Source organism: Dromaius novaehollandiae, chromosome 17, assembly GCF_036370855.1.
Source record: "Dromaius novaehollandiae isolate bDroNov1 chromosome 17, bDroNov1.hap1, whole genome shotgun sequence".
Taxonomy (NCBI): domain Eukaryota; kingdom Metazoa; phylum Chordata; class Aves; order Casuariiformes; family Dromaiidae; genus Dromaius; species Dromaius novaehollandiae.
In genome coordinates this window covers 7,510,193-7,530,420 of record NC_088114.1, presented here as the reverse complement: position 1 = coordinate 7,530,420, position 20,228 = coordinate 7,510,193, and the positions used below count along the sequence as shown (strand labels likewise).

At 37.0% G+C, this 20,228-nt stretch overlaps 1 protein-coding gene across 6 annotated transcripts in view; it reads right to left on the bottom strand.

The window, feature by feature from the left end:
• Positions 1 to 496: 496 nt before the first annotated feature.
• Positions 497 to 20,228, bottom strand: part of SFSWAP (splicing factor SWAP) — a 58,270-nt gene continuing 38,538 nt past the window's right edge. For 4 of the 6 annotated variants that reach the window (XM_026095324.2, XM_026095328.2, XM_064522044.1 and 1 more), the window contains exons 14-19: positions 16,245 to 16,510; positions 10,024 to 10,179; positions 8,541 to 8,666; positions 4,309 to 4,479; positions 3,341 to 3,413; positions 497 to 920 (exon numbers count right to left, since the gene is read on the bottom strand). In XM_026095324.2, coding sequence (XP_025951109.1) covers positions 855 to 920; positions 3,341 to 3,413; positions 4,309 to 4,479; positions 8,541 to 8,666; positions 10,024 to 10,179; positions 16,245 to 16,510 — 858 coding nt within the window. In that variant the 3' untranslated portion in view covers positions 497 to 854. The remainder of the gene's footprint in view (positions 921 to 3,340; positions 3,414 to 4,308; positions 4,480 to 8,540; positions 8,667 to 10,023; positions 10,180 to 16,244; positions 16,511 to 20,228) is intronic. The other 2 variants (XM_064522043.1, XM_026095325.2) reach the window with 2 other exon arrangements.

Here is a 20,228-nt window from a genome sequence, read left to right as displayed (position 1 = left end):
ACCAAGTTCACAAGCCTTCTGAAAAGCTTTAACTGGTATCTGTCAGTAATTCACAAAAGCTAGTTAGTATCTTCCTCAAAAGTATGAAAGATACTTATTTAGAAGAATGCTGAATTTCTTTAAAGAATGCCTGCTGAATGACCCCAAAAATACACTTGCTTCTGTAGCTAGCTAGAGAGAACAGGCACATAAAGAAGCTACTGACTACTACTTACTGAATTCAAAGGGTCAACACCTCAAATAGAGGCTCACAGACCATGCTAAATGATGGACAGAAAATTATGGCCCTGTGCAAAAAACTGTTCAAAACATGCCTAGCAAACATGCACTCTTAGATCATTTTGTGCACGAAGGAAGATGAAAGTGTTTCTCTGCACAAGCTGCTCCCTCAGGCAGGCTAGAGAGTTGCTACTTTAAAAGGACAAAGTATTAAAGAAAATGAATTTGTAACAGAAGTTAATCGAACTATTAAAAGACTCCACAAGAACTCTGTAGCTAATGAAAGGCGTTTCCTTCTTTATTATTGTGTAATACCTTATCACAGAAACATGGTATTTACAAATATACACATATAGACTGCTGATCATAAAATGTTACTGAAGAATTAGTCAAAAAAATCAATTTACAAAAACCAAAAACTTTCCAAAGAGATTCCTGCTGAAAAAATTCAATGAAATTCCAAGGAGACAGTTCTGTACAGAAAGATAGGTTTTAGCTCCTTAAGTTCTGATAATATTAGACAAGGGAGTTGTGAACCAAGTGAGCTAAGCTCAGCTGTACATTTGAGATGAGGCAGTTTTTTTTATATTGTTTTTTTTCCCCACATAATTTCTCGATGGTCAGTTCAATGGGTCTCAGGAGGCACTAGTTTGTATGTTTTTGGAAGCTGCAAGCATTGCTCTCACTTTGGCCATAAGATCCTGTAGAAAATAAGAGGAAAAAAGATTAGACTTCCTTGGGCTTTAAACGGCTGAAGCATGTGACAGCAAAAACCCACATGAAACTGCTACCTTATGCTCTGGTCATATAGGATACTCAGTCTCATGATTCTCAAATTTTAACAGCCCCTAATGTAAAAGACTGAAGAAATTTGGAGGAAGTTCCTATAACTGATTCTAAAAATTGGCCTTCACTGCTACAAAGTGTTTTACTTAAATATTTAGAGCAATTTCTACATGCTTTGCTACACAACAAAAATCATAAATCAGCTTAACTGAAAGAAACTATGGCTGCCTTCAGGACACCCAGAACTGTTAAACACTGAGGGGGTAAGAGCAGGGGTAAGAGCAGGGTTAAGAGCGGGAGAGAAAACTGGTATGAAGAAAGCAGTAACAATTCTATAAAGGATAGCTTTTACGAACCCTGTAGTCAAACAGATTTCAAATGCGATTTTAAAGCTGAAAAAAAAGAAAGGAAAAGTGCAGTGGAATTTCCACATATACCAGAGAGACTGAAACACAAGACTGCTGTGAAACAAAATAGCAACTCTCAAACATGTCTGAGCATCCAGCGGGAACAGCATTACAAAAGCACATGAAATTTCATGTAAATGGAATCTGATAATTGGGCTGAAAAAAAAAAAAATCACAAAATAAAAAATGTATATCAGTAATGAATTACAAATTACTTAAAAACATTTCTTCACAAATGCAGTGTAGATGAATTAAAATACCTGGTTCTTATAAGTATTTTTCATCTGAAGCTCTCAAAACACTTCATAGGGAAATTCAGCATCATTACTCCCATGTTACAGATGGGAGGATTTGAATGAGAAAACATACTAAAGTTGGCCAAAGTCAATCAGCACACTGGCAGCAAAACAGTCTTGCTAACAATTAGGTAAATTGGATTTCTTTGCTGCTTCAGAGTTCTTAAGATGCTAAGCTAATCTATACTGGGACATATCTTGCAGATTCACAAAAGTCCAATTACTCTTAGTTACTATTTGCGAAAAGTAAAACAAGAACCATGTTAAAACATGTGTTTTGGAAGCTGTTTGTGAGGGGCATTTTAAAAACAGTACTGCAATTCGGTGGTCGGGACTAGTAATCTTTCCTTCTCTTACATCTGCATTTTGAGCAAGCAGACCAATATTAGCTTGCAGATGCTATGCCATAAAGAACATTCAATACAAGAAATATATGCACCAGTAATCTTTGTCTGAAAGGTATATATTTTTAAATGATGGGACATTTACTCTACCTCAAAGATCCTGACACAGTTCATATCTCATTTCTCATACTAGAGGTTTCCATGTGCTTATTGGGTAGCTGAAGAAGTGCTATGGCATTAGAGCTCTGTTTTCTTCCTCTAGTACCTACAGCTTTTATTGTCCATTTTACTACACATTCCTGTTCCGGGTTTCTCTTCCAAAATGAATCAAAGATAGTGTGTAAGGTACTAGTCTAATAGTATTAATTCCCAACTACCACTATTTCCCTAGGGGAATTACATCTTGGAACAATATTAATTGAAAGAACAATCAGTTCCCATCCATTGAAAAATAATATGAAGAGGAATTTTGATTGTGTTTTGTAAATTTTCCAAAGCATGATTCAGAAATAGAGTTTCTCCTCTAAACTTGACATATAAAATTAAAAGAAAATTAGACACATTTATAAACTACGAGGATGAGTGAAATTAAAAACTGTAAACAGTGATACCATGTAATCGCTTTCTAAAAATAAATGAAATAATTTTGACAAAGGTTGAGTATCTTAAAACTGTGTTAGGGAACCTGAATGCATGTAGTTCGTTGCGCACCATACTGAGGCATATACTAGACACTTATTCACAGATAGTCATGCAGCGATTCACAGCAAACACAGAATGGATCAACAAAATCATAACGACAAAAGTTCACATATGTAAACAGCAACAAGGGTGAAATCACTGATTGAAGATACTGCTCAAGGCAAAGCATACTTGCTTTAGTCTACAAGACAACATATTTTTCCTCTACTGCCAGCCTTACAAACTGGTGATTCTCCTTCATTCTTTGTTCCATGAAGGAAGCCGTAAATAATACCTGGTAACATGGGCTCTCAATAATACCTGCTGTTGGTAACTGATGGATTGTTCCAGCATAAGATGGACTTTCATACCTTAGCAGTGCATTAAACTGAGCTTGACCTTTAGAGGTTTGATGACACTTGAAAAGACAGCAGTTAGAGAAGCAACAAAATTGGTGTTTTTTTTTTTGATAAGGAAAGAGATTACGAATGACAATGAGCATGTCTCTACATCGTATGCAAAGCTCCGAATTGTACATGATATTAATTGGAGAATATGACATGATGGAAATAATTAAGCAAGATGTTCTGAACGTGTTTTTTTGTACCTGAGTGATTTTACTTTGCACTGAAGACACAATCGCTGAAGAGATCTGGCCATCTTTTTCCTGAGAAACTCCCCTAAAAAAGATAAAACCAGAATCAGAAATGTATAGTATACGCTTTCAAGATTCATTCCACTGACCATCGCAATTTTGGGCTTTATTGTACAAGTCTCATGTATTAGTCAACAGTTTCCTCATTCAACTGGAAGCCACGATGTCACAGTCAGAAGAGCCACTCATGCAACTGATATTAGAGAGAAATCTGAATAGCAGGCAAGGGATTTTCAACAGGAGTTTTGTATTTAGTGGAAATAATTTAATTGTGAATCCTTCAAACACATTGCAATTTAAAGCAGTCCCTTAAAATTCCACTTCAAAGAATTATCACATTTAGTGACAGTTACCAATTTCTAACTTGGAATTAGGCAGTAGAATTTTCAGCCCAAGTTTTACTTTAAGTGTACATCAAGATGTTTACTTGAATGAGGATCACAATCTCCTGTTTTCCATACTAAATAATCACATTTCACCTCAAAAGTAACAGAAACTTCTCTGACAAAATTTTTGTATTTTTTTTTCCTGTTTAAAATAGTAATATAGCATAGGTAATGTTAGAAATCTTCCGATTTTTGAAGTCTGATCCTAAAATTTCATTGGGTTGCACAAAAACTCCAGCAGATAACAGATGCAATGTCTTCATTAGGCTCTGAAGCACACAGTACTGTCTGTTCTCCCAGTGTCTTCTACTTTCAGGAAAAAAAAAAAAAAAAAAAACACCCAATAAAAAAACTCCCCAGCCACAAAAAACCCCCACAACCCAAAACATATATAGATATAGATATCTTTATCTATATATATGAATATATATATTTATATATAGATAATCTCCTCACCATACAAGTTAGGTCAAAAGAGACACTCATGGTCAGGAGATGTCAGCACTGCCATATTACGATAAGAAAATGTATTACCTGGAGCGTTCCTGGCTGGATTCCCTACTCTCCACAGGAGAGACACTAGTTGAATGTACAGAATTTTTGTGTGTGGATGGTTTGCCTGGTGACACAGATGGTGAAGGAGACCTAGCTTTGGATTTGGTACGTGATCTAGACCGCCTCTTCTTCTTTTTTTCATGGGGACTTCTGCGAGAAGGAAATAATTTATTGAAGGAGATTTAAAGCAGTATTTTGACACTTCTAAATGTAGCCCTCTTCCACGTGATACTTCTCCTGCACTGAGCAAGCATTAAAGTCTTACCACAAACTGCACTTCTATGGTCACGCAAAACACTCCCTCAGCAGCCCTTCTTAAATCACATTAGGTTCGGCAACTACTAGTACCTGAGCTTCTCACCTGGAATATTGCTTTATAGATACACAGAAATTACTGTCCAGCATTTGACAGTTCAAAGGAAGACAGAAAAGTCATGGGAGACGTGCAGAATAACTTTGCAAGAGGAAAGTTCCTACCCCGAACAATATCAGGCATTTGGCGTATTATGAGAAGCGTAAGAGTTTATATATCCTTTATAATATTCCTAGCCCACAAATGAACAAACTATGAGAGTTTAATATTGCACATATGTTCCAGAGAATTTAACTAGTAATATACTAATGACTGAACTATTAACATCTTTATATCTAGCTATGAATTTATGTCCTTATGATTTATATATCAGTATTGACATTATTGTAATCAGAATTACTTAATTAACTTTGAGGCCAAATACCTCATTGTGGGCACATCTCTCTAGCATGCTGTCTAGTGTGCCTTCCATTTTTAAAGCTCAAAGCAAAACAAGCTCAGTTCAAAAAACTGATAAAGTTCTGCTAGAGGCCTACTCAGAAGAGCAGGTTGTTGAGGCTTCTAGAAAATCTTAAAACACCATAAAACTTCGCACCGTATTTTAAGTATTGCATTATTAGTTCCTTTATTTTGATTTCCATGGGAAATTTGCTTCTTTAAAAAGCAGCTATGTTACAACATAGTGAATTTGCATATAGATACTGCACACCTCTGATGCTTAGAATTTATCATATGAAAATCTGATTTTTATATAGAAGTTAACATTCAAGATTTAAAATTGTAAAAATCACAGAATCACAGAATAATTGGGCTTGGAAGACACCTCTGGAGATCATCTGGGTCAATCCCCCTGCTCAAGCAGGTCACCTAAAGCTGGATGCCCAGGACTGTGTCCAGTTAGGTTTTGAGTATTTCCAACAACAGAGACTCCACATCATCTCTGGGCAACCTGTTCTGGTGTTCAGCCACCCTCACAGTAAAGAGGTGTGTTGAGTTGTTGAGTGTTCCACCTGTGTTCAAGTGGAATTTCCTATGTTTCTGTCAGTGTCCATTGCCTCTTGCCCTGTCACTGGGCACCACTGAGAAGATTCTGGCCCCGTCCTCTTTATTCCGTTGGATATTTGCAAACACTGATAAAATACCCCCGAGCCGTCTCTTCTCCAGGCTAAATAGTCCCAGCTCTCAATCTCTCCTGTCCCTTAATCAAGAGATGCCCCAGTCCCTTAATCATCTTCGTGGTCCTTTGCTGGACTCACTCCAGTAAATCCATGTCTGTCTTGTACTGGAAAGCACAGAACTGGACACAGCACTCCAGATGTGGCTGCACCAGTGCTGAGTCAAGGGGAAGGATCACCTCCCTCGACCTACTAGCAACGGGCTTCCTATTGCAGCCCAGGATACTGTTGGCTGCCTTTGCCACAAGGGCAAAGGGGCTTCTCTCCCCTTGCTTGCATAAATAATTGCTCCAAGGCATGAAAAAAAACCACAGCTCTGACTTCCAGCATCCCATGGCCATAAAAATTAAGTTCTGAAGTCAGTTATCCCTTGACTAGCTAGTTATGTACTGTAATTGCTTAGTTTCTTAAAACATCATAATGTAATCGAGCAGAAAACATATTTGATACTAAACTCTCGAAAAATCTTTATAAACATTCATGATTCATGCAGAATATTCTGCAGTAAGCTTTTCAAAGTTTTTTTAATCTCAGATTAGGATGATTTTGTATAATAGATAAAATATCAGCTTAATGAATGTGTCTATCAGTCTTCTATTTTTATAACAGTCCATTTGCTAAAATTTGGATTATTTTTTACTATTTTCCCAGATACAAAGGCTAGCATAAAAGGACTATGCATATTTTCTACAGAAAGTGACTCACTGCAGTCAGATCAAAACACGTGATTCACATTAGACTCCCTTTTGAAGTGACTATGATGGCAACTGAAGTACAGGATAAGCAAATTATTAAAAACAGTGGTTATACTTATTCTCAAGAACACCTTATTCTGCAAGCAGTAAGCCAGTAATTCACAGACATGACAAAGTAAAAGCTGGCTTCCTAGTTCTTACATTTTTTCTTCTGGAAGCATACCTAAAAGTTTTCAAGGAATTCTAACTATTTGGCATTACCACCGATAACTTGCTTAGGACATTAATCAGATTAAAACAATTCACTACTTATTAATTCTAGGGTCCTTTCCAGTCCTCTGACAGTACTGGATTTTCAAGGTTTCCTATTTCTTAGTACAACCACAGGTAATAAACACTCAGCTGACTGCTGCCACACAAAATTCAAACCTGCTCTCAGCTATGAGGCAAAATATACACTACTCACTCACAGAAAGTCTAAGTAAATGAGCTTATAACAGCTCAAACCCAAAGCTTGCTTCCATTACAGCATTGCGGAAAATACACTCCACAACTGAAGACTCTGAAAAACTGTCCATCACAGCATCTAGATATTTACTTAAAAAAATGAATAAGTCAGTCCCAAGAGTACTAACACAGCAGGCTTTCTGCAATCCGAGTTGCAATATATCCTCATCTATGTTTAACTCCAGTACTATTTCTTCAGTCTACATTTTTTGCATTTACTGCCGTACTTTATTGTGCATTGTTCTGTTTTCTGCTAGAGGCCTAACGGAAGTTTCCAATTTCTATCTATATAAACAATATTGTTTAAAGAAGAATCTACTTTGTTTCAGAATAACAAGTCATTGATAACTTAAATTGCTGAACGGTCAAGCAGCAATGAAAAAATAATGCAGGGCTATGAAAATATTCTTGCCTTTATAGGAGGAAAAACATTTTAAGATTCTGAATACTGAATCTCTTCTGCTTAACCAAATTTGCAAGGTGAACTCTACAGAAGCTTCTGTTATCTCAAGTGGATGACACAAAAAACCCTCAAAGTTTAAGCATGCTGATGAAGCTCTCAATTACATACACGACATATCAATTAGTTTGAGACTGACAGAGACTTCAAGTTATCTTAAAAAACACAAACAACAAGAGTATTTTTAAGATCATATAGGCGAAAATGAGCTCTTTGCTTCTTACGCCACATGAGATGTGGAGAAGCACGTTAAAGAATCTTCACAGATGAGAAGAAAATTTCTGTATGCTATTAATAACCTCAATGTGTTCAGTTACGTGTACACTGTACGTACACATGTATGTGTATGAACAATTTTCCCTTCCTTTCGCATTGCAATTAGAGGTGCAAAAGATAAGGCTTTTGGACACACACTTTGCAGATGTTTTACCTCTGCAATAGGTGAAGTGAAATAATGCTTGTTACGCCATTTTGATGATAACAGGCTCAGAAAGATGACATGCGAAGTGTGTGCTCAAAAAAGGCACCTCTTGCTTCATACTTCACATTCCAGTCATACAGTAAAAGATTGCTGAATGTAAATCATACTGATTGATAAACCGTAATTTCCCCTTATTTGAGAAGATATGATGTATTTTCAAACAACTTTAAAATACCAGTATGAATAACACAGTAGCAGTATATGGCCTCTGTGCAGCAGCCATATAGCTTGCGCAATCAAAGCCAGACAGAATGACCCAACAAGGAGGATCTTTGAAGTCCAAATAAAATCTGAACTCTCACAGCTAGAAAACAGCAGTATATGTAAGGTACACTGATCTGGTTGTACATTTAGTGTTCAAGCATACTCAAAAATGGGGGGGGGGGGGGAAAGAGGAGGGAAGAATTAGTGCTTCCATGTTTTTTTTTTTCCCACAGATGTTTCAAAATACCATTTATGAGTTATAAAGCTTCAGATCAAAAAACTAAGGTTCACCTAGGCAGTATATGAAACATCAGACCATGTTTCAAGCCCCTGTCCAGGCTGGCACATAACATTCTCCAGGACTGGGTACACTTACCTGGAACGCGTGCGTTTCCTACTGTTTCCAGGACTATTACTAATGCGATAAGCCGTTGGAACACTCCTTTCCTCTCTCCGCCTTTCTGGCGTGTGAGCCCTCCTCCTAGGTGACCTTGACCGTGACCTAAGCAAGAAAAACCATCAAAAAGTTTATTTTTTTGTTACTTATGCTATTTATCTCATTACTTTCATTTCAGTGGAATTCTGCTGTCACCAAACCCAAATATAACACCAGTCAAATGCTTATTTTATATCAACATGGGGGTTTAGTCTCCAAGACTTGTCAGCTGCATAAGAATTTCTAACTCATCTGCTACACTTAGGACATAGTTATCCATTGCTTTTCACTCCCAACAGGGGAAGAAGCAGTTCTCTGGCATCGTGTGCTAAGGTCAACTTCTATATCAGTAGGCAACAAGGTTTTACTTTAGTGCAGACAGTCACCTTTAGCAGCAACAGCGGTTGCTGTTACTGTGTTGGCATGCACAAGTCCAATTTGGTTTGAAGCCTAGAATTGTCAGGCCTGACCCTGTCGTCCCAAATTAGCAGTACATTTTCAGAATTGCTGCATCACAAAGATGAAGAGAAATTTTTGTTTTCAATGCATCTCTAACACTGACAAGTCCAGGAAATTTTGTCCCTGATGTTGCAGAATAATCCTAACACAGCCAAGATTTTCACCTGCGCAAGTGACTACCAACCCATGACCAGCATTGTTTGGCACTAGCACTTCGACTCGAAATACTTTTCCTATGGACAGAGACAGAAAGGGAGAGAAAGCGAGAGAGAGAAAGCATGCCCAGTTAAGATCAGACACCAGTTTAAACAGCTTACACCTTTTCCTCCGTGATTTGGAATTAAGTGGACGTACAAGTAAGACCCGAGTATTTTTTAGTAACAAAATTAATGCAATGGGAAAAATCCTAAAGGAGGGAGGGGAAGTGGGGGGGAAAGATGGAGAAGGGAGCAAGACAGGGAACCTGTCTGAAAAAACAAAAGGAAAAACAAACCCCCAGTCCCTCCCAAATTCTTGGTAGTAATAGTTAGTTTTCGTCCCACTGAACTATATAGTTCTAATCGTTTTACTTCAGAAATTTATTTCAAAACCCTTCCAATTTATGCATTACAGGTACTTCACTCCATGTTTATCAAGCATTCATCTTCTTGAAAATACCTAATTTGTGTTGACTAAAAGGGAAGCATTTTTAAATCACTGCAGACTCGCACCATATATATAAATGTATATTTACACACGCGTACACATACACACTTGCGCCATTTCTCTTACACCTATAATAAAACAGACCTACTGAAAATTAAAAAAAAGAAAAAAGAGAAAAATCACAGTGGCAGTTAAGTATTGTAAGTTAACTCCTTTTTCACTTAGAAATCTGATCTTTACCAGGCCTTTCAGAAGGATTAAAAAAGGAAAAAAATAAAAAATAAAAAACAGATCATAAAGTTGGGGGTCAGTCAGACACCTTGACATTTTACCAGGATTTCCCTCAAAAGAGCTCCAGCAGTCAAATCTTTTCGTTGTCGAAGCTGACTGATAATTTTCTCGCTCTGTTGCTGCTGCCATTGATGAGCTGCTCAGACTCGGTTCCATGCTCAGTGTCCCTGTGGATGCTGTGAGTCTGTGATACGGAGGCACACACTTCACATTCAGAATAAAATGTGCTAGTTTTGGTATTAACTAGAATCCTGAAAAGGTTCAGTCCCTTAACCAAAAGCTGAACCTTAGTGAAACATGCTTATATGGACCAGCCTAAAAAAAGTCCAAACAATCAGAAAGAAAAACGCATTAGCTTCATTTTTATGAACTGGATATGATTTTTTTTTGGTTCTACAACATTCTTCCAATTAGTAATATTAAGAAATTTGGCCATTAATTTCAAACAATGAAAAACAGCTTAACAGTTTTACTGTGATACATCAGTTATTACTTTACTTAGACTAATTGTTATTTCATAAGACATTCTATTCCTTTAAATAAAGTTAATATCACTTGTGTTTAGTAGGGTCCCAAAAGCTCAAAGCGTTACGAAGCTTGGCATGTCTCATTACAGTACAGGAATAGAAACTACATGGATAGACACCACCTCAGCAGTAAGAAAATAGATTTGAAAGGAGGAAAAAAAAGATACCTGTTTTTACAAAGAACAGCTACTTTCAAGTCTCTTTTAAACTTGTGAAACTGAGGCAGAGACACACACATATGCTTAAGTATTCTATCCAAACTCACTCAAAAGTAACCTGCTAACAAAGCATCCCACTACTGATTACCCTTTGTGACTCATTAAATAGATAAACAGTGTACATGGCTTAGCACTGCTCCGTTACTAAACAGTATAAAGAAAAAGGATCAAACTGAATTTTAGACTTTCCAACTCTATTCTATTTTAAAATTGAACATCCAAAGTTCATCTGACCAACTCACTAAATCATACAATACATAACGAGCTCCTTTGCATCCCTTCCTCTCTTCTCACACACAAACACACTTTCACACATACAACACACCATTAACTCAGATCATGTGCTTTCTATTTGATAGAAAACGAAGACTGACATTAACATGGTCATTATTGACACTTACTGTCCACCAGCCGCAAAATCTCAAACTCCTCAGCTAGAATACCAGTGACTGACAGTCTACACCACTGCAAAAAGCACCCTGATTAGATACGATTCACAACAAGTCTGTCATGGTGCTTTAAAGCTGATTAGAAAAAAGGCACCAATGAAGCACTTACTACAGGTGATTGAAAAGGTATCAAAGGCTGTTTGTTTTCCAAGACAGATTTAACAAACTTGCCTCATCCTTGGCCTTAATTACTAATTTGTAATAGCTAGTCATCTCTTTGGGACTAACACCTCCACAGTAAGCCATGCTGTAACATCTTATGGTGTTGCTGGACATGGTTTACTACTTTCCATGATTTTTGTTTAAGTTTAGATCTATCGTATTGGTCCAGAATTAAAACCACAGTATATCAAGAATTTAATGGGACTAATTTTGGTACAAAAAGTAACATGCATTTACATAGAGGAACTGCTCTTAGCACACTATATGCCACAATAAAACTGATACATCTGGGTTGCTTACACAGCTACAGTTATTTTAACTTGTTTCTATAAAATAGGTTTGGTTGCACTATCTAAAAAAATGAATATCCAAAACATGCTTTGAATCAATTTGATATCATCGGAACAGAATTTTTAACTTCAATACTGCTGAAGACGCATTAGGAAATATTTTTTAAAAATGCACTAATACAAAAAGACTATTTTAAATGAAGCAGAGCCTCTAGACCTTTAACAATTTAAAAGCACATGATAAACCAGTGATATAAATGATATACACAGAGGTATACTGCAATGTTCATCCGTAGGATTTCTAAACAGAAAGCCTATTTTGAAAATAAATAAATAAATACATTAAACCGAAGAGTGAGAGCTTGTAAAGAACACCAAATACCACTTGTACAAAGGCAGCACAGAAACTTACAGTAAAGCTCTATGTTCAACTTCACTTCTCACATCTAGTCCCTACAAACTTGTCACAATAAGTTATATAGTAACTATGATTTTTAATCTAACATTACTTTTTCAAATAACTTTCACAATTAACCACCAACTACCATACACAGAAGCTCAACACATGTCCATATGGAGAACCCACAACATCTAAGGCTTTAAGAATATTTCCTAAATACAGGGCATATGATGACTGGTCATTATTACACTTTAGAGTTTATTATTCATTAACATCCAACTGCAGATATTCTAATGAGAAATTATGAAACAAGTGTAGCTCCTCTTTTGGTTGTCACAGTTAAGCATAATAGTTGAAACAGTTTCAAATCCAAAATACATATTTTCATTGTGCAGATACTTCAAACTTAATAGAAAAGTTATGAAAATTTGTTTATTAAGAAAAAGGTCTTGTTTATTATCCTAAGTTACTTCATTAACAGGTTCTGTAGCAGTAATTACTACAGAATGGGAAAATTCTAGCTTTTGTTTTTCAGTCCAGTCCAGAGGATAAGTAAAACATGAATAATTGATCTATACTGAGATCTGGAGGTTAGGATACACATTTTGTACAGAATAGAATAAGGTGACAAGAGCTACACCATACAAACGTTAGATTGAGACATTCAAATAAAGCAAAGTTACTCAAAATAGGGGTATTACAGTTTAATTTAGCACCAATATCCACATAATAAAGATTATCTAATAAGCCCCATCCAGTAACATCAGGTGAACATCACATATTAAGTTCTGCAAATAGTTCAGAACTTTATCCCAGGGGGATGACTCTTTACACTATTCATTCAGCAGCAAGCTATAACATCTAGTGTTTTAGGAATCTTGGAAAGAATACTGTTCTGGGTCAAGCTTTGGGAAAACTAAATAACAAACAGATTTGAAAGGTGCCATATTTGAAGGAGACAAGATGATAATTAATGGAAATAAATTGCTCTGAATTAACACCAAATCTATAAATAAATAAAAAGGAAAATATACCCCAACCATCTTCATAGCTAGGAACTAACATTTGCCTTTTGTTTTGAAACCATAACACAAGGCATGTGTTTTAACTCAAACATTAGAGAGAATAGATCCAAGCATCTGTCTGGGTTATGAATCAGCCTCCCATTCTTGCTTATTTAAAAAAGTTTTCTGGTTTCAGGAGCAAAAGCTTTAATTTTGGATAATTTTTCAAGGATGCTAATTAGAAAAACAGGGCTAGAAAAGATTACTCAGTATTTCCCAGCTATAATTCTTGATACAGAAATTTCCCATGATAGAGCTTTCACAAGCTGTATTTACTACTTTTACCACTGAGACACTATGAAAAGCTTTCTAGTCTCCCTTTTATCAATTCAAATCCATTACTTATTGCCTAAACCTCAGGGACTGAAAGTAGAATGGCCTATTTCCCTCTTTCCTGGCATATATCAAGACTCATTTCATCTTCCTTCAGCCTTCCCAAACAGTCATAATCCCAATTCTTTCATCTTTCTCACAGCTCCAGTAATTCTTACAGTCTAAACTTCCTCTAACTGGTACACATCCTTCTTAAGTGTCATTCACAAGGCAGGACACAATACACTAAGGCCTAACTACTGCCATACAGAGCAACAACAAATTTACTTCCCATCTTATAGATATTGTTCCTGTTTATACATCTCAGTATAACAGCCTTCTTTGCGACTGTGGAACTTGTCTTCGAGGTGATGATATTTGATCCATCCTGCATAAGGCCTGCCTGTCTTTACTGACCAGATTTTTTCAGGTTATAAAAATTATTTCAAATTCTAATTGTCTTTCCATCAGCTTGCTCACACTGGTAAATAAAAGAAAAATGTTAAGAGTAACACAGCTCTAGTAAGGTAAACCAATACTGTCAATATATTAAGTAAAAGATTCAGGAAAAAGGTATTCATTAATACTGAATTACAAGAGGACATTAGGCAGAAGTTTAGGTTTAGCCATGTTCTTTTGAAATGCTGTAGATAAAGTAATTCAGATTTCTAACAGGCTTCTACCTGTTGTAGCAGCTACAAGTGTTTTAAATGGTCCGCAAAAAGTTCAAAGGGAATTGGCAGCCACTGAGCATCGATGATACTGCCTTAAGGTCCCAGAAAGAATGGGTTTCTGAATTGGAGAGAGATTCTCAAGAAACCTTAGCTTAAACTGGTAGAAAAGCCTTTTCTATTCAGCTCTAAGTCTGGTCAAGTTTTAAGAAGTGGTGCAAAATGTTTTGAAATTTTGTCATACAACTGTAAAATTAGGCTAGCCAGCGTCAAGCCCTTTGGACTTCTCAATCAGGGTGTAGGATTCAACAGCTGATCAAGAAAATATCCAGCCGGATTTAATCAGGTGTTGTGTTGATTCATTATGTTAGGCCTATTATGTGTCTGTTATTTGATTTGTGCCAGTAGACACAGTCAATATGGCACCAGCAGAACCAAATGTAGACCATCTGGAAGAATTCAAATCTCTATAAAGGACCAAGTACCTTCTGATCACCCTGGAGTCAGTGAAAACACATCTTGGTATACCCCAAACTGATCTTGCAAGTTCTCAGTGCCAGATACAAGCTCACGCGAGATGCAGCACCGTCTTTATCGCATTGGGCTGCATACCTAAGTACTGGTAAGGATCTTCTTAGGTGATTCTTTATCCTTTTGAAGGTACCAAGGAAGACAATTTCATTCTGTCACCATTACTATGATGTTCCTCCTTGATTTTACCATAAATCGATAAAACAGTGGACAAATATGTATAACATAGCTTAGATGAAATGACATGGCAGCTCTGAGTGAGGATATGGCTTGACAGGGAGTTGATGAGCGATTCACCTGAGGAGACTTTTCCAAGATCTCCTTAGCCCTGAAAATACTTGTACTCATTTCTTAAGCATGGAAAACTTCATTCAGCATCATTCCCTTTACACACTGGTATGCACAGAAAAGTAATGGCACAGCATTTTGGAATGTGTCCTAAAACATATGGAGTATCAGGACTGTCAAGGCCAAACGTAGTCAAACAAGCAGCATGTCAGACTGATCATTTAACCCTGTGCACCAAGTTCTTTTCATTTAATTTCTTGCATCTCTGAATAGCAGAAATGTCTTCAGCAAAGAATCTTAGTTAACCTAAAAAATGTAGTATAAAAGAACAAGTTCTAAATCATTAACACTTACTAGTCTTAATGTCAGATATTTTGCAAAACAAACAAAAAATGCACAAGGAAAATATCAGACCAGAAGTTTTGGCACATTGCCAAAAAGGGGTAGGAAAGAAGTGAGACATGGCTGAGCCTGCTCTTCTCAGGAATAAGAATATAAGGCCGTAGGCTGGGTCACAAAGATAAAAGGAAAAGAACAGACAATGTACAGCAGTAGTAGCATGTATATGCACAAATCATTTGAACCACAAGTTACTTAAACACTGTTTAGGTATTCTGTAGCCTGATTCAGAAAACACTACTCCAAGAGTATGTCCTCCCTACTGACCACAGCAACTGCTATGTGGTTGGGCTTTGAAATATTAAAAGTTTTACTTACAGTAAACTTGAAAGGTACTGAGACCCAAATGCCTTAGATGTGATTAACAGTATTAACAAAGAATATATAGTATATAAATCTTCTAATCAGAGAATTAATATAATGAATTTAATCTCCTTAATGACTAAATATAGAGTTAAGTGCACTGGGCTACATTCTTATTTGGTCTCTCCTCCTCCTCAACTTTGTTTTCACCCTTCTTGGTTTCCTGTCATCTCTCTCCTGCCATTCATCCATCTATCTTCTCACACGCTACCCAACTGCTTTTTTCCTTTCTGAACTTTGCTGTTCAACCACGTGGTTCTTTATCTCTTATCTTAATATCGTCTGGTTACTTTATTCCAACAACAGCAACAAACTTCTTAGCAAGTTCTGTTCTTCCTGTTATAATCACATTCCTACATATTACCATGAGGTATTTTACTGACCAGACTGAAAGAGCATTTACTGGTGCAAATTTTGCATTATGTAATTAGAAGCTAATGATTATTTTCTTTGTACCTTACTTTGAACCCTTTGTAATGGTTATGAAGAAGCTTACATAATGAAAGAAGTGCAGAAATGTGTTAAGTATTAGCCAATACAGAACTCTAAAGAATACATTTGATTTCCAAACCCACCTTGAATGCCTGACAGTTCTATAGGCAGTGGGAAGTGAGTGCTTTGCTTTTGAATGTGATCTAGATCTGGACTTAGACGACGAATGATACTTGGAAGGTGATCGAGATCTTGTCCGAGATCTTTTCTTGTGTTTCTTTCTTTTCTTTTCTTTTTCTTCATCCCTAGGAGGATCTTTGCTTCTGCTCGAAGGCCTTTCTGCTTGTTTAACTTCTAAAGTAGGTAAAGTTCTTACTGCAGTGACGGGACATGGTATACTACTGACGCTCTGCAATCAAAGGTAAATAAAAAACAACACAATATTCAGTTTTCGAAGATGCATACAAATTTTTAATCTGATATAGTCATACATATATATATGCGTAGACAACACAAACACCTCTAGTTCTTTATACTAAACAGAGGGCTAAACTTGTACTCCTGAGCATGCCACAAACGCACCCTTCTTCTGGCAAAGAAACTTATGATACTTTGCTCAGTAGTCTTTCCAGCTGTACTATGCATTTTTTTGTAGAAATGCTGCATAACAAGTGCAACAGCAAGAAAAATAATACTTAAATACTCATATTTTTTGACTCACAAAAGCACATGAGAAATATGTCTAGCTTAAGAAAACATTTGATAAATCAATAACAATCTACCTCCCATAAATGCTTTAAATCCTCACAGCGCTGCATTAGTATTATTGGGTATGCAAGGCTGACATCTTCAAAACATGTATCTAGTAGTATTTAATAGGGGCCTATACAGTCCCCCAGAGGTACATATGCAAGCTGGATACACGTGGTAAGACTGTCAGATTAACTAGGACACAGTTCTGAAGTTTTCATTTTTTTTTGGTGAAGAAATGCGTTCTAAAAAAATGGGCACTATCAGGTAATGGTCCATCCATAGATGTATCCTTTCTATTTAAAAAGGGATAAAGTTGAAAATACAGTCAGGAACTACCAACATTCAAATTTAAGTTCTAAAGCCACTTTTATCCCTGAGCTGTGCTACTTCAATTACAATGTCACAAAAAACAGTAAAATGAAATAATGTTGATACAAAATATTTCTATACTTCATAAAATAAATATTTTGCATATAAAGAGTTGGAAAGATCACAAAATGTTATTAATCTTAAAGATAACTTAGGTCATTGCTCAATTCATACTCAGTGAATAATTCTGACTACAGTTAATTAAGCAAAGCAATACTCCAATAAATTTTCATATTATCAGTTTGCACCTGAGAGAATTCTGCTGAATGCCTTGTTTGCAACAACTCAAGTCAGGCACTATAGATATGCTCCTTATTTCAAATTCTGTCACTCCCCAAGCTGCCATTTCAAGGCAACTGGAGAAATCAGTGTCCTTCTGTCATAATTTCCACTCTGCCTGGTCTGACACTTTCACCATTTGATACAAGGATGCTTACTGTGATCAGAATAGAAACTAATCCATTAAAATGTGAAATAACCAAATTAGAAATTGGTGATCTTTTCTCTCTCTTTATCCTTCTCCTACTGCGAATATGTCAAGGCAATACAGTTAACCATATTTGAATAATTGGAAATTGGGCTTTCCTTCCAGTATTAGAGAGCCATGATTCTTTTCTGAGCTTTAACTGATAACGGCTATTACAATATTTACAGAAATGGCAACGAAGCTGTACTTAACTAGTTTGCTTCAAGGATTTTAAACATGTCATAGCATGATCACTTGAGTTAAATGTAAATGCCCCTCCTATTTCAGAGTAACTGGTTTACTAGAGGCCCATTTCCAATTCCACTAACTTTACAATCCACACATAATTCTAGACACCTCATCTCCAAACTCCAAGGTTTCCTAAGAGACTACTGCAGCCTACTTCTGTTCCTTGACAATGCTATTCATCTCTTTATACAGTATCTTACTCTTCCCTTTGAACATTACTGAATATGGAACAGATCAGTTTGCCTTGAAGTAGATACCTCTCCTAGCTTGAAACAAAACAGCTGTAGGCAAAATAGAGTTGAGAGGGAAAACAAGAGAGAAGTAAGAGACAACAGTTTTCAGTGCCCAAGTTCATTTAGCTGCCTAAAATACAAGCTATCATACCAGTACCAGAAAGGCAGTTAATAACTGAGCAACACATTACTTTTAGCACAAATGTTGCGATGCTTTCAGCAGTCAGAAGGGAGAGCCCCAAGCGTCCAGCGCCCCTATATATACAGAAAGTGCCAGCAGCTGAAACGGTGGGTTCTCCGTGACTTTCAGAGCGCTCACACAAAGAGGGACAGAGCTGTTCAGAGCCTCCCTTAAGCGTAGTCGCAGGTGCTCTGCCTGTTCAGACGGAACTGCTCCAGGTTACTCCTGAATCATGTTTGGAAAGCTGCAGCGGAAGCCGTGCAGAAGTGACTTTTCCCCTCGGTGAACACGTAGGTCCCGGAGCACAAGATGACAGCTAACACAGAAAAAGAAATCACCTACTGGACCGCATCTACACAACGCACCATTGAGACGGGGAGCTGAGATTATAGCTGTCAGGTCACAACGGCAAGATCGGCTGTGAAGAAAAGCACTGAATCTCTCAGTGGCAACTCTGTTTGCCTTCATGGAAAAAAACCACTAGCGAAAGGGTCCAAAACCCCACCTGCGTGGACTCTAGAGCTAAGTGAAAGCACTGAATGCCAACAAGTTGCGAGACCACATAGAAAAGTTTCTAGGCATGTAAGTAATGCTGCTGAATAAAAATCTTTGAAAGAACCTGCTATCTTAGTGCCTAACAAATAAAAGAAGCTATAAATCAGCTTGTGTTTTCACTAGGGAAAGCTGATCCAGGCAAACTAAGACAGTAGGAACCAGAAACAAAGGGGAGAATACAGGAGAGAAAAAAAAAATCCATATACTGGGAGATTACTGAGCATCCCCAAGAGGCAGGAACTCTCTGCTTTACTGACTAGATACCACAAAGCTGCAGCCCGCGAGAACTCGGTTCGAGAGGGTATGGCAACGAGCTGGTTACCGGCTGCATTTAACTATGCATCTCAAGGCAAGGAAGTTCCACCTTGCCAGCTCTCCTAGGAAGCTACACTGAATGGCTATCTGAAAGTATACATTTAATCTGTTCTGCACAGAAGTGATCCATTCTGGGTAACAGCGTATTATTTTCAGCCCTTAAGACATACTACAGTGTCAGACAACTTGATTGCCAGAGTTTTTCCTCAGTGTTTTATGAGGAGGACTGAAGGAAGTCCTAATAAAAGAATGCTTCCTATGCTAAACGCTCAGTACGAAAAATGATTCAAAGGTCCTTCTCTGGAAAACACATGCGATGCAGTAACTCTTCTTTGGTAGCAGTGGATTAGGAAAGAACTCTCTATTGGGAAGAATTAACAGGTATATGGAAACAGAAACACGTACGTCAGTTCATTACAAGACATTTGCGGTATTCGTAAGACCAGAATATGCGTTAGTTACTCAGAGGTTACATTAGCCAATATATGAACCAACACCAGAACTGAACCAAAAAGTGCTTATGACAAACAAAACAAAACACTGGCATCACTCCTGGTATAAATGAAATCAACTGATGAAGACAAACAATACTAGCACTTTTACAACTAGCTAACATTTTTTTCCTATTCTGAAAAGCTAAATTTTATGTTATTTTGGATGCTGTGTTAGATCAAAATTCAAAGGAGTGAAGAATGTCAGAACAATGAGGGTTAATCAACAATTCCTTTATTCTCCCTAGAATCTGAAAACACTTTAGACTCTTTTCTACCACTGTACCTTTTACGCCTCCGGTTCCCCAGTGCTTATGCTGAAGTATTCCAGCCTGACAATTAATAAGCAACTGTCCACTAGCAGTGGAAAAGCATGATTGCTGGCAAGAGGAGTTACTACTTTCAGAAGAGTTTGTCAGTTCTAGCTGAAATAAAACAAACTGGCCCCACATGAGCAAATATATGTGATAAAAACACTCTATATAGAATAAGTCTAAAAATTAAATAGTGGAAGA